Source organism: Crotalus tigris, unplaced genomic scaffold (genome assembly GCF_016545835.1).
Source record: "Crotalus tigris isolate CLP2741 ecotype Arizona unplaced genomic scaffold, ASM1654583v1 scf7180000017764.6130737, whole genome shotgun sequence".
NCBI classification, from domain to species: Eukaryota; Metazoa; Chordata; class Lepidosauria; order Squamata; family Viperidae; genus Crotalus; species Crotalus tigris.
The window spans coordinates 5,294,168-5,309,720 of NW_024096618.1; the positions used below are offsets into that span (position 1 = coordinate 5,294,168).

General features: G+C 42.6%; 1 protein-coding gene across 2 annotated transcripts in view; it reads left to right on the forward strand.

Moving 5' to 3' along the window:
• Positions 1–12,664, forward strand: part of PARVB (parvin beta) — a 58,060-nt gene extending 45,396 nt beyond the window's left edge. For both annotated transcript variants that reach the window (XM_039341361.1, XM_039341362.1), the window contains exons 10-13: positions 687–755; positions 1,861–1,962; positions 8,319–8,391; positions 11,714–12,664. In XM_039341361.1, the coding sequence (XP_039197295.1) occupies positions 687–755; positions 1,861–1,962; positions 8,319–8,391; positions 11,714–11,790 (321 nt within the window). In that variant the 3' untranslated portion in view covers positions 11,791–12,664. The remainder of the gene's footprint in view (positions 1–686; positions 756–1,860; positions 1,963–8,318; positions 8,392–11,713) is intronic.
• Positions 12,665–15,553: the final 2,889 nt, after the last annotated feature.

A 15,553-nucleotide genomic window follows, 5' to 3' on the forward strand; every position in this document is an offset into this window, starting at 1 on the left:
CGCTGGTTTCCTCTCCAGCTCTCCAGCCCGCTAATTCTTTATCAGCTCTGGGCTCAATAACCTTGATTCTCACGTTAGGTTTAGTGTTGTTATATCTAGCTGGACTCTCATTCACATCCCCCCTCCCAGCATCATTTACTGTAACTCTAAAAGCGAAAGAGAAAAGATGGCTACATTTCCATCTATTGTCAATGCAAAAGCATCCGATGTTGGCAGCATTGACGATAGCATTACCCAGGGTTGAACTTAACTTTAGATAACTTTGTGCTCAATGCTGTATCTGTTCATCAGAATAAGCTTGTGGAAAATTATTGGACTTCTTGGGCCAGTTATGTGAAACTTGTTTCAGTTCCCCTAAGTTCCAAATATTATAAATTTTGTTACAGCTCTACAGGAGTTGTACAAAAGGGGGAGGGGCAGAGTGATGCAGGCAGCATTTTTGGGTTTTCTATATGTATCACTGTGCCGCAGGCAAAGCTTCTGCTCCTTTTATTAAGACTGAGAACTTGACTATGCTGCTGTGCAGGACCTAACAATTGAGTGGAAGGCTTGAATGTTACTTTGAATTCTAAATAGTTAGACTCCGTTGTTATTATTGTTGTTATTGTTATTATTATTATTATAAAAAAATGAATATTGGTTGGATATTTATTTTTCTAATCACTGTATTCTTCCCCACTTTTCAGTCCTTGATCACTTTTGTAAACAAGCACTTAAACAAGCTGAATTTGGAGGTGTCGGAATTAGAAAGCCAGGTAAGAGATCTGGGAACAATATTGGATATTTATACTCTAGCTATTTGGGCCAGTAATAAAAGCTGCTGATGAACTGCTGGTCATTTAGAACTGTCTTGGTAACCAGCTTATTTTGTTGCTTGTGTTCCCAAATATGGATGGGAGATTTTCAGGAGAGGTTTTTCCATGTGGACAGCCATTTGCTTGAGCAGGGGATTGGACTAGAACAGTGATGGCAAACCTTTTAAAGACTGAATGCCCAAACTGCAACCCAAAACTCACTTATGTATTGTCGGGTGCCGGATGGGCGTGGCCCATGGGGGGGGTTTGGCCCATTGGGTGGGCGTGGCTGCGGTGGTAACAGCACACTGGATGGGACTAAAAAGTTCAATCAATCAATTCTAACTTTGCGAGATCTTTTTTTGTGTGTGTGAGAAGTTGAAATTGATTGATTGATTGAACCTTCTTTATTTTTTTTTTTGCACACGGCGGCGGAGGCCTAAAGCAAAAAGGTTTTATAAAACCCAGCTGCAGGCCTAGGACTGGGGCAATGGTGTGCGTGCCCACAGAGAGGGCTTTGCGTGCCACCTGTGGCACGCGTGCCATAGGTTCGCCACCACGGGACCTCTAAGGTCCCTTCTAACTTATTACTCTGTGTTCTACGCAGGTGCCATTGCACTCTTCAGTATCTGTCAGCTCAAAGGCAAGATTGGGAGGCTTTTTCTCCCATAGCTGGAGGCCAGCTGAAATCTGAATGGGAATTGATCAATTCCTGGGTCACCTGGGAATACTTTGGGGATTCTTCTAGACCAGGGGTTCTCAACCTTGGCAACTTAAAGACGTGTGGACTTCAACTCCCAGAATTCCTCAGCCAGCAAAGCTGGCTGAGGAATTCTGGGAGTTGAAGTCCACGCGTCTTAAAGTTGCCAAGGTTGAGAACCCCTGTTCTAGACATTTCCCCTCTTAGCTGCAAATTAATACCCAAAACTGTTGACTGTTCTGCTCAGACTCAGCCTGCCCAAAATGTTCCCGATGGCGTGGTGGCCATGTTGGCTGGAAGTTCTTCAGCCCAGTGAAGTTATGCTGCCCCTTGATTCTCATCTTCCTATCTGGCCTTTCTTCTCAGTTTGCAGATGGCGTCTACTTGGTGCTACTGATGGGTCTCCTTGAAGATTATTTTGTTCCTCTACATCACTTCTTCTTAACACCTGAAAGTTTGGATCAGAAGGTGAGCAGTAATTACATCGGGCCTTTTATTTATTTATGAAAAGTTATATGGCTTCAGGCAGCTTATAAGGATAAAAAACCAATATATATAAAAAAAGCAATAACCCCCCCCCCATCCTCCTGATGACAACAGTCAAATAAGCCAGGTCCCCAGGCCTGTTGGCAAAACCAGGTATCGAGGGCCTTGTGAAAGTGTCAAAGTGGGGGCCAATCAGATCTCTGTGGATGATGTTCCATACAGAGGGAACCACCATGGAGAAGCCCTTCCTGGTCACGTTTGATGGACCTCCCTAGAAGAGGAGAGCTATAGCCTTCCATGCCTCCCTTATCTGGTGGATCAGGTAAATGTGATGTTGTCCCAAGTCATGTGGGGCTTTGAAGATGACAACTTGCACCTTGAATTCGATCCAAAAGCCAATTAGCAGCCAATGCAGTTCCCCCAGGAGAGATGACACGTGCACATCTAGGCCTGCACAAAACCATGCGAGCAGTTTGAACAGTTGAAGCTTCCGGATACTTTTCAAGGACAGCCTCATGTAGAGGAGGCAAGAGGGGAAGTGACTAAGAACGTGGGTAACTGTGAACAGAGATTATCAGGCCAGGAAAGGGCACAACTGGTGCAGAACCAGCAGTTGTGAAAAGTCCCTCCTGGCCACGACTGCCACCTACTCCTTGAGTAGGAGTTGTGAGTCCAGAAGAATCCCCAGATTATATACTAGGCCAGTGGTTCTCAACCTGTGGGTCGGGACCCCATTTGGGGTCGAACGACCATTTGACGGGGGTGGCCAAACAACGCAGTCCGCCATTTTTTCCCCCTTTTCCTTAGCTGTGCTACTTCCTTTTATTCTATTGGCTTTTGAAAGCCAATAGAATAGACTCTTGAATAGAGTCTAATTCTATTGGCTTTCAAAAGCCAATAGGAATTGCCCAGGCTGTCTCTGCCCTGCTGAGCCCAGCAAAAGTCCCATTCTGCAAACGGTGCTGCACCAGTTGAGTAGTCCTCGACTTACGACCAGTTGAGTAGTCCTCAACTTACGACCGGTTGGGGGTCACGGCATTAAAAAGGTTGAGAACCACTGTACTAGGCCCATCTGGGGCAGTGCCACTCCAGCCAAGACCAAAGGTGGCAATTCTGTAGGGACTAAAGAACCTCAAACCCAGAGCCTTTCCGTCTTGCCGGGCTTCAGTTTCAGCCCATTTCTTTCCATTCAGTCTTTAACAGTTTCCAAGCACCACAAGAGGGAAGTCACAGCTTCACTTAACTTACCATGGGCCGAGACATCAGCATATTGATGATATATCAGCTCAAACAGAAGTGGAGAAAGTCTTGAACCCTGTGGGACCCTGCAAAATGGGACAGGGGCTGAACCTCTTGTTTCCTGTCAACCAGTGGTGGGATTCAGCCGGTTCACACCGGTTCAGCAGAACCAGTAGCTAAATTTTGCTGAGCTTGGAGAACTGGCTGAATGCACACTGCTTCCAGAAGTCCAGTCTAGGCCTGAGAGTCTTGAAGGAGTCCTCCCAGGCCTAGAACGGCCCAGGGGAAGTGCATGGATGCCACTTCCTGAAGTCCATTCTAGGCCTCGGAGGCCCAGGCCTGCATCCAATGAGAACTGGTTGTTCAGGTACTTGAATCCCACCACTGCTATCAATCCCGACTGAGGGAGTCCAGAGGAAGGAAGTGAACCAGACCAATATAGAGCCTCCCAACTCCTGAAGCTGCCCAAGAAGGATACCACGGTCGATGGTGTTGAAGACTGATGAGGGCAAGTAGAGCAAGAATGGACCTGCTACCACCACCCCAACTCTGCCAGATATCATCAAAGAGCATGACCAATGCGGTTTCCATTCCATGTCCAGGCCTGAACCCTGACTGGAAAGGGTCTAGATCAGGGGTGTCAAACTGCCGGCCCATGGGCCGGATGCGTCACGCCAAAACCACACTCACCCCATTACCGGCAATGGGGAAAAAGTCGTGATACGTCACGACACGTTGTGTTGTGAGTTTGACACCCCTGGTCTAGATAATCCATTTCATCCAGGACCCTCTGGAGCTGCCACACAACCACGTTCTCAACAACCTTCCCCAGAAAGGGAAGATTGGAGATGGGATGAAGATTATCCAAAAGGGTGGAGTCTAACGATGGCTTTTAAAGAAGAGGTCAGACCACAGCCTCCTTAAAATGCTCTTTTCTCTACTGCTCTTCCAGGCCTGATTGTTGTTTTGGCTACTTCTGGTAGAGGCAATCCATGACGTTTCCTGAATACAGATAGTCCTGACTTATGACTGGTTGCTTAGCACAGTGGTTCTTAACCTTTTTGAACGAATTGCCCCCTTGAGCCAATGAGGAAGTTGTCATCGCCCCCCTCCCCCAACATAACCTGCCAATCACAACATAGGAAATAATTCTTCAATTTATCCAAACACTTTTTTTGTTTTCTTTAAAATTGTCATCAGGACATATCGATGCAAATAATTTATTTCCAGACTTTTCCCCATATCTCAACTGTGTGAAAAAAGTTTGGTGCCACCCGTCACTTTATCCCCAAACTTCGTGATACATGTATTTCATTATTATCTTATTTATTCAAGACACTTAAATGTAATGACCACTGAAAACAAAATTCAATTGCAAGAAAGTGAAATGCCTGAAAAGAAAAACAGTAACATTTAATGATTGAATTACAAGTGAAATTTAAGATGCAAAAAGAAATATAAAAAGGGCATAAGAACAAACCACAATGCAGGAACTAAGAATTTCAAGACGAAAACTCTGAAACTAAATTAAGATTCGAGGAAAGTATATATAGCCACGCACACTGTAAAAAGGAATTAAAAAGACACAAAGAAAATATAATATCCAACTGGAGTGCATGCTAAAAAAGTACAATACAAAATGTTTTACAGAGCCACTCAGCATGCGATATTTTGAAAGAAGCGCTCCCCCCTCCATCAGATATACAGTGATTCACTATACGAAAAAGTCTCAAAAGTGTCCCCAAAATTTCTCGCTCCACCGCCCCCATATCGGCTCCTTTTCGTTCCTTCGCCCCCGCGTCACCTCTTTTTGTTCCATCGCCCCCCCTGAAAAACGAAATCGCCCCCTGGGGGGCAATATCGCCCAGATTAAGAACCACTGGCTTAGCAGAAGCAACTTCAGAACTGGTTCATAAGTACTTTTGGAAGGTTTACTGTAACTCTGACTGGTACTAAGAAACCAGTCAGAGTTACAATAAACCCTCCAAAAGTACTTATGAACCAATTCTGAGGTTCCAATGGTCACTCTCTTCCCCCCCTGTGGTCACATGACCATGTTTCAGGTGCTCAACAACCAGCCTGCATTTAGGGCTGCTTTCAGCACTCTGTGGTCACATGACTGCAATTTATGATGTTTTTTTCCTGAAAATCAGCATTTACTTTTGGTTTATGGCAAAAATGCCCCATAGCGGACAATGCGTTTGCTCAAACAGCCATAGTGCTTGCTTAATGACTGCAGATTCACTAAACCATCATGGTGATTCACTTAATGACTGCTGCAGAAAATTGGGTCGGTCACATAATGACTTGCTTTACAACCATTGTGACTTACAGCCATAAAGAGCGGGCTCCCTTACAGTTGTTAAACTGAAGACTACGTGTAAGGGACTGGACTGGTCAGGTTACTAGTCTGCAGTTGTGTGAAAATATGCTGTGAAACTTAGCTACAAATCAAACCACTTCAGCAACTGGCGAGTCACAGCAGCAGATCCAGTAGCTTCACTGTAGTGCATGGGTAGCATGCGTGAGAGCACAACATTGAAGGAGATCTAAAAATAAATAGTCTTGCCTCGTCCAGCAATAGCACTAGCCTGCAGATGAAAGTTAAGTGGGATTGGTGTGATTGTTGTTAGTTGCGAAGTCGTGTCCGGCCCATCGCAACCCCATGGACAACGTTCCTCCAGGCCTTCCTGTCCTCTACCATCTTCTGGAGTCCATTTAAGCTCACTCCTATTGCTTCAGTGACTCCATCCGGCCACTTCGTTCTCTGTCGTCCCCTTTTTCTATTGCCCTCAATCTTTCCCAGCATTAGGCTCTTCTCCAGTGAGTCCTTCCTTCTCATTAGGTTGGTGTGATTAGTCCCCGGATAAGACACCACCAAGTGATCAGACTTTTCCCCATAGATGCGAATTCTGATTGCTGTACATTGAGAACGAGATGTTGCTATCCCCTCTTTTTTAACAAGGCCAAAATACCTCTGTTGCATATTGGAGTGGGGGGAATAATGCATTTGTGTCAGAGGTTAGGAGACTATGCATTTCTGTACCAAAGGCGCTAGGGTAGGGGTGTCAAACTGTTCATACTGAAGCTGCACCCACCCGATTGCCGGCAATGCAAAAAGAGTCATGATACGTCGCGACACGTCACGTGACGTGGTGAGTTTGACACCCGTGCACTAGGAGGTCTTTGTCATTTAATGCATCCTGCTTTCAGAATGCTCCGGAAAAGGTGAACATAGACCTTTGGAATTCTTTAATGCTGATGCGATGCCTTATACTACCAGCAGGAGGCAGCAGTAACGAATTGAGAACCAAGCAAGAATTGGAAAGTGCAATCAATCAACTTTTTAAAATCACCATTAATTCCAAGAGGGCTTTCCCTGTTTTTACTGCCCCAAGTTACATTGCTATGGATAACTTTAATTGAATTGTTTCTTGCTGTGTCAACATAATCCTTAATACTAGCTCATTTTTTTAAAAAAAGGGAGAGAAAGAAAGAGAGGCAATTGTGGAAAACTATTGTCCTGTTACAAGGAAACATTTTTTTTTTTGTTCACCCTCATGCATTTATAAATGTCATTGATCCTGCAGAATTATTAGATTTAACCCTAGGTCTGCCTTTTTTTTTTATTTATTTATTTATCAAATGTATATGCTGCTCATTTTAATGTGAGACAACTCAGGGTCTTTATAATATACTGTAGTCCTCAACCAAGGTGGTTACTTAACACTTATACTCCATTCGTTGTATTTTCATTAAGATGCAATGGTTGGTACGGATGCTCAGATTGTCTTGTCTAGACTTGGAAGCTAAGCAGGATCAGACTTGATTAGAACATGGATGAGAATCCAAGGAAATCCCAGAGTTTAGTTTAAAGTGGGAAATTAAAAGACACCCTAGAACAGATTGGCAGTGCTTTATGACATTGCCAAGACAACTTCCATTTGCCAGGCAGTCCATTTGTTAAGTCCTGCCTACTTTTGTGACTTTTTTGCCATAGTTGTTAAATTAATCTGGCTTTCCCCATTGACTTTCCTTGTTGAAAGTCAGCTGGGATGTTGCAAATGGCAATCCCGTGAGCCTGGGATGCTGCTACTGTCATAAATAAACACCGGTTGCCAACTGCCCAAATTTTGATCATATAATTGTGAGAATGCTGGAATGGTCGTAACATGTGATGATCAGTTGGAAGTCACTTTTTTTCAATGCCATTGTAACTTCAAACAGTTGTTAAACAAGTCATTGTAAGTCGAAGACTATCTCTACATGCACCTGTCCCTGGAAGCAGAGTTGAACCGAGGGCATGTATTCTGTAACCAATTGGTTCATTATATTAACTCCTTTTGTATATCTGATCTGATCTGATCCCCCCCAGATCAGGGGCAGGCAACCTTGGCTCTTTTATGACTCGTGGACTTCAACTCCCAGAATTCCTGAGCCAGCCATGCTGGCTCAGGAATTCTGGAAGTTGAAGTCCACGAGTCATAAAAGAGCCAAGGTTGCCTACCCCTGCCCCAGAGTGATGTAAGTGACCTGCAACAAATGCCTTTTCAACGTGATCCATATTTACCTGAAGGGAAGGCAACCTTGGATGTAAGAGGCCCAAAAGAAAAGTAGGCAGGAAAAAAAAAATAAGGCTGTTAACTGCCCAGTCAGAGACTTTGTCTAGTTTTGACATGTTTTTTTTTTTTAAAAAAATGGACAGAGCTTCAGCTGCATCATTACTACTGTCGTCTTGACTTTTTTGACCACACCCAGTGGACACCCCTGCAAACAGACAATACATAAGGGGAACCCATTTAGATGAGCCCAAGTCAACTATTTTTCAACATTGGGAACTTGAAGATAAATGGACTTCAACTCCCAGAATTTCTCAGCCCAGAGAATCCTGGGAGTTGAAGTCCACACATCTCAGCATTCCTACAGTTGAAAATCACCGGCGTAATGTGAAGAATGCATGGTTTAGGCCTCTCCTTGCATTGGATGAATTCAACTCATGAAAGCTTTTGCCTTTTCGTAACATTGGTTACTCAGAAAAGGGGTTACTAGCCATTACAAGAATCTAATCCCATCTTTATGTTGTCTGATTCCTTCTTCAGGTTCACAATGTCTCCTTTGCTTTTGAGCTGATGCAAGATGCCGGGCTCAAGAAACCAAAAGCGCAACCGGAAGGTACTGCCTGAACACCTGGGTTCTCAGAAAATGAACTTAGGACCTTCCATGTGGGTTTTTATGTCTGACTAAACCAGGGGTAGGCAACCTTGGCTCTTTTATGACTGGTGGACTTCAACTCCCAGAATTCCTGAGCCAGCATGGCTCAGCTTGGAAACCTCTCCCTTTCCCCTCAGCATGGCTGGCGCAGGAATTCTGGGAGTTGAAGTCCACGAGTCATAAAAGAGCCAAGGTTGCCTACCCCTGGACTAGAGGAAATGAACAACTGTTTCTTGCAAACGAGAACAGTATTAAACTAATCCTGTCTGCCCTAATGCCACTGGGAATTTTAAACCCTAAGCATTACATGCAAACTAAAACTGTTCTCCTGGAAAATTCTCGGACAACACTAACCATAAAACCTCACCATAAATAAAGCCATTAAACTGGCACCTTCCACCAGCAAGATTAGCAAAAATGTTTAAAAATATGTCAGATACAGTAGATGCAGCAGTTAGAGTGCAGTACTGCAGGCCACTTTAGCTGACTGTGTTCAGCAGGTCAGCGGTTCAAATCTCACCGGCTCAAGGTTGACTCAGCCTTCCATCCTTCCGGGGTGGGTAAAATGAGGACCCAGATTGTTGGGGGCAATGTAAATATATATATATACATTGCTTACTGGTGTACACCGCTTAGAGAGTGCTTGCACTTAAAGCGGTATATAAGTCTCATAAATAAACAAACAAACAAACATAACATAGGCACGTATTATCACATTTGGTGGACATGTGGGAAGGCAAAGGCCTATTGGAAAAACATACATATGTAGTTAGAAAAAAATATTGGGTGAACAAGTGGATTTTAAACCTGAACTTTTTTTACTAGGCATTATGTCTGAAAAGACTAATAAGCAGAAATTATATTTAATTCTACACATTACCATAACAGTAAGAATATTTTTTGCACAATACTGGAAGAATGAAGGATTGCCATCAGAGGAAGAAATAATCACGAAAATATTGGAATGTGCAGAGATAGACTGACTAACTATGAGGCTGAAAGACAAAGAAGATACAGACTACTATCAAATTTGGAATTTATTTTATTCTTGGTTAGAGAAAAGAATGAAGGATTAGGAACTGGACATGTATTAGCTTCGCAAACTCCAGACGACTTGTTGATTGAAAAAATTAACATATGTTGATGGAAAAAAAAATAAAAAAATTGATAAAAAAAAATAAAGCCATTAAATAAAAAGCGAGAACATCAAGGATGTTTATCCTTAACCTTAAATTGTACTTCATTCCAAACAGGAATGTTTAGCTCGAAATGTTCAACACAATCTGTGCCCCAAGATGATTCTTAGATTAGCACTAAAGATAAAAAAAAAATAAAGGCTTTATTTCTTCCCAGATTATTTCTTCCCAGAGAACCCCTAATCCTAAATTCACTCTAATGCCAATAAGAATTTTTATCCCTAATAAATATCCCCAATACTAGGATAATTCTGAAACTATCACTGAAATTAACTAAGCATGATTTCACCTTGATGCCAACAGGAAATTTAATCCATAAAGGTATAAACCAAAACTAGCACTAAAAATAATAATAAAAAAAAACATTCTATTGTAAACACAAGGGGACAAACTGAAATTAACCTGATATCTCCAGACACCATAATGTTAAATGTTAGTATATTCTAATTCTGAAAGAAATATTTTTTACAGGTCACCCTTGATTTAAGGCATTCATTTAGTGACTATTCAGTTTCATCGGCATTGAAAAAATCCATTTCACTTTGAATTGTTCCCGTCTCCCACTTCTCTCAAGTTTTGTATTATCTACAGATCTGAGAAGCATTTCCTTAACCTATTTATCGAAGTAATGAATGAAAATATTGTGGAATCTTAAAGCTATGAAAATCCCAGATTGGTTCTTGAGAACTTGCAGTTAGATAAATAGCTGAACATTACATTTGTCTTCTTTACAGCCATATGAAGTTTGGTTTCCCCTGCCCTTTGTCATTCTTCCCATAGGGAGGAAATTTTTTCTACAGACTTTTTTATCTTAGGTGTACAATTTGCTTTGGTCTACAGTTTTCTTTTTGATCCTTTTTCTTCAAGCTGCTGAGTTGCTCATTTTTCAGGCCAACAGATTGTTTTGTCATGTGGGGTTGATCGGCTTCTTGCTTCTTATTCTTCATTTTATAAGAATAAATTCAAAATAGTAAGCTGCAAAGCCTGGAAATTTCAACGTCAAGCCATTTCCCACCCCCAACTTGCTAGCAAAGCTCCAAACCTAAAAATTACCAAGTTCTCTAGTACAGTAAGTGTATTTCAACACTTGTTGAATATTAATGTTCTCACCATTTTTATATGTACCTAAAAGAGTGAAATTGTCACAAAGACAGGGGAACAGCCTTGATGCGCCCCCAGCCTGGAGTCTCCTATGCCACTCTGCTAGAGTTTGGTAGCATAATTGCCTAAAACCAATGCTGTGATTTACTGCCTTTATAGGTGGATTTTAATCCAGTTATAAAATCCTTTAAAACAGGGGTGTCAAACTCAATTTCATTGAGGGCTGCATCAGCATTGCGGTTGCCCTCGGGGGGCGGGTGCGTGCGGCCTACTGGATGGGCGTGGATGGAATGGGTGTGGCCTACTGGGTGGGCATGGCCAGTTCTATATCGTTCACGTCAAGGGTGCCTGTCGGGGCCTGGGCAGGAATGGGATAGATCTGAGGGTCTCTGGCAGAAGGGGGGTGGGACAGGGGCAAGCGCCAAGGCATGGTCCATTTCTTCATTCCTCACAAAGGGTGACACCTCCCCAGCATGCAACCAGGGGGCAGGGGCATGTGACGGCCTTGTGAAGCTAAGATTGAATTCATTTCAGCCTAGATGGCCACCACAAAATTGTACATTGGCTCCCCGCTGGCCTGGGCCAGGGCCAAGGCAACGGGGGCCATTCCCTCACTGTTTCCAGGATGGCTTTGTGGGCCACATGAAACCACTTCGTGGGCCGCATCCAGCCCCCGGGCCTTGTGTTTGACATGTCTGCTTTAAAACAATCCTTTATAGATCTCTGAAACTGGCAGGAAAAGAGAAAAGCCTGTGAATGTGATACTCGCTGTTTTCTTAGTTATATTGGCTCTAAAAGAAGGAACCAATATTAATTGGAAAAGAAAATTAATGTAAGAAATACCAGCTGCTTTTCCTATACGATATTTATCATCAGAGTTTGATGTTTCCGTAATGGTGGTGTGCTTTCCCTTTTTCATTTGCAATTCAAAAGCCTGTTTTGGTAAAGAAAAACCACTACATGTTTTCATTTTGTTTATCCCTCAGATGTTGTGAACCTGGATCTCAAGTCCACCCTGAGGGTTTTATACAACTTATTCACGAAGTACAAGAATGCAGAGTGAATGAAGTTCTCCAGAGACTGCAAGGAGTGGGACAGGAAACTGCTTTTGATTTTTCCTTCCTATGTTTTGTTGTATTTCCAGTCAGTTTCCTAACTTGGTGGCTTTCAGTTGGGTCGGTAGGCAGTTCCTATTATCTCAAGGGAGTGAGACCGGTTCAAGAATGAAAGCTGTTGTCCAATAATCTGGAAGCAACCAGGTTGGGAACGGCTGATTTCTGTTTGCTTTTTGTGTTGTAAACCCCTCCGTGCTCTGAGCCCATTTGGAAATGAAATTTTGCTCCCTGGAATATCCGTGTTCTACTTTCGCCTGCTGCAGAACTTCCTTACAATCTCCTCTGTGGTTATTCCAGCAGTGGGGGTTGCAAAAGGCCTGGCATTGTTGAGAAGAAAGTGCCCTGTCTGGAGCTTGGCATGGGTTTAGTCTGAGCTCCACATCTCACTTCTGAACATGTTTTGATAAATTGCTCCAGTCCCATCACCTTAAGAGTGTAATGGAAGTAACACTGACCTTCTTGACAAGGTCATTGTAGCGCTCGCAAAGGGCAAAAGCTTATAGGAATGCTAATTGTGATGTGGCAGCTGGTTTTTTTTAAAATGTATTCTAGATGAGAATGATAGAGAGCCATTTGGGAAAAGAGAGCTCCCGTTTTCCAGATTTTACAGGAGTGATTTTATCTCCTTTTTGCTGTGATTTAGACACATCTAGGCTTTCTTTTCATCTTTTGGGGGGCTCTGATCTAAGGCTCTTTTCTAAATCTTTGACTGCATTGCTTCCTTTTTGATATCATCTTATCCCAGGACTTCACTCCGTATATTGTAAATCTCTGATGGCATAGTTGCCTGTTTTGAATAAAACAGATCTTTTCTGATGAAAATTCTGGGTGTGTAGAGTTGTTGGTTCCCACAAAGCTTGGTTTGCAAATGGGGATTCCTGCAAAGGAACGATAATCTTTAACCCTAAAATATGCACTCTGGATAGCCTAAGAATGGTAACTCTTTGCAATGTGCAGTTTGAGCTTTCTCTTCTTAAAAATGAATTCAAAGTGCACCACAAATTTTCCATAAAGATAGTTCCTGAAGTAAGTCAATAGCAACAGTCTTGCAAGGTAGGCTGGGCTGAGAAGAAGTGACTGAGCTCAAATCATTTTGTATGGGACTTGAACATGGCTCTCCCCACTCCAAAGTCACTCTGTCACACTGCTCTCCTTCGAATAATCCAGGAATGAGAAACAAAGTTTTGACAACATTTGTATGCTCTTGGGGTAATCTGTCTGGGTGGATTGGACATGCTACCATCTGTCTGGGTGGATTGGACATGCTACTGACGTGATCAGTACCCAAAGGAAATTGGATCTTTTCTGTCTTGATTTTCTTTTTTCCTTGCTCCCTGTTCCATAGAAACCAAGGGTGCAATTTGATCACTTAGATCACAGATGTCAAACTCGCCACGTCACGTGACCTGTCGCAACGTATCGTGACTTTTTTCCGCATTGCTGGAGTTGGGGTGGGCGTGGCCTCCGCATGATGCCACCGGCCCATGGGCCAGCAGTTTGACACCGCTGACTTAGATCAATATTTTTTAATATTCCCCAGCCAGTGAAATTCTGTAAGCCCTCTTTCTGAGAGTTGTGTACAGTAGGGAAGTGCAGGTTTCCATTTGATTTTAATTTTTTTAACTGTTCTTTTTATGAAAGGCTTTAAAGAAAGAATAGAAACAAAAACAAATGTGTAAAATGAATAAAACGTAGAATGCAAATAATGGACCACCGGTAAGAAAATAAACAAATAGAAAAATAGAAAAAAAAACACTATTTTCCAAAAATCAGTGCAATTACAGTAAACCTATTTCTTTGAAGAAAAAGAAAATCCCTATTAAACTTTAAAAATGCCTGCTTAATGGGGCATAAATCATTATCCTACGCTGTAAAATATAATGAATCAATACTAGAAATCTAATTTTCCAGAAAGTTGAGTTATAGACTCTGTGTAGAAAAATCTAATTGGGGGTATTATACAGAACCACACGTTCAATTACGCTCAAGGAATTGTTTCCAATTAGGATTTAATGTTATGTTGGATTTCTTTTTTAATCCTATTTAATGTTTTAAGACGGTTTATCAACCTTGGCAGCTAAGACATGTGACCCTCAACTCCCAGAATTCCCAAGCCAGCGTGCATCTTGAAGTTGCCAATTTCGAGAAACACTACATTAAGGAGTTGCAGACATTCGTCTCCCCCCAAAGGCCTTACCAAATCTTGGCTGGGGTTCTCAGGTGACTGATATGATCAGAAGTTGGAATCTGCATGGTTGGTACTGTTCTCTTGGGGATGCTGTGGACACATCTTTTCTCCTCTGGCCACCCCTGTAGCCAGGTTACCCCATGCGGTTGTGGGGGAGACATAATGCCTGACTCGTGCTTTGTGTGATCCTTGCCAGATCTTCTGGCTGTTGAAAGAAAAGTCTTCATCCTGGTTCATCCAAGCCGGGGATAAATAAACAACATGGCAACTGCTTTAGAAAGAAGGTTGCAGTTTATTGAAGAGCCAGACAGAAAGATGGTTCTGGCAGGAAAGAGGAAGAAAAAGGACTGAGCACATGTGGGTATTAGGTTTTTATATCCTCTTGAGCCTTTTGTTTGAAGTAGTTTCCTGTTCCTGTTTCAGGCTTTGTATTTACTGTGTCATGTATTCTGACCTGAGTCTGGGTGTGCCTTTCTGGTATTCTTGGTGGTGGTGGGTTAATCCTATTATATATCCTGCTTCCCTGGTGCTGGGGCTAATGACTCCTAGAGTTTGGGTGGGGTATGCAGATTTTAGGTGTCTTTGTCTTCCTAAGTTTCTAGCTCCAACTTTCCTGATGGTTTACGTCTGCATTTGTACTGGGCTGGCTTTTACTTGGGACAGAGACTTGGGAGCAGGGTTGGTTTCTGCTTTTAAAATCCTTTTGAGGAAATATATTTTTCTGCCCTTTTAATATTTCCTTCTCTGGGGGGGATGACTTCCCACATGGCAAACACAGCCTGTACAGCAGGTTGGTTCAAGCCAGGCAAGAGAGCTTTGTTCAGCCCTTGGGGACTTGCTGATTCTACTGTTAGAAGTAAGTCTTCATCCTGGTTCATCCAAGCCGGGAATAAATAAGCAACATGGCGACTGCTTTGGGAAGATGGTTACAGTTTATTGAAGAAACAGAAAGATGGTTCTTCAGGAAAGAGCAGAGGAGAGAAGGAGGGCTGAGCGCATGGGCAGTAGCTTTTTATACCCTCTCTAGCTTTTTGTTTGGAATAGTTTCCTCTTCCTGTGGCATGAACTTTGAACTGAGTCTGAGTGCTTTTCTAGGCCTTAGTATCTGTGGTTTAGTCCTATTATGTCCCAAAAGTCATCTCCTGCTTTCCTGGGGCTGGGCTAATGACTCTTAAGAGTTTCTTTGTCTTCTTGAGTTCCCTGGCTCCAACCTTCCTGATGGTTTTACATCTGCATTTGTATAGGGCTGGCTCTTGCTTGGGGCAGAGAGATAGATTTGGGGCCAGGTTTGGTTTCTGCTTTTCAAAAAAATGCTTTTAAAAATCCTTTTGGTGAAAAATATATTTTCCTGCCCTTTTAATATTTCCTTCTCTGACTTCCCTCACTGCTTTGTGGTTGATTGCAGTCTTCTCCTCTTCCTCCTGCTGGGAAGGGGTTTTGCATGGCCATTTTTAAAAAAATGATTTTACTTACTTGATTTGATTTGATTATTTCTGAGGACTGTCATGCGAGCACATAGATGG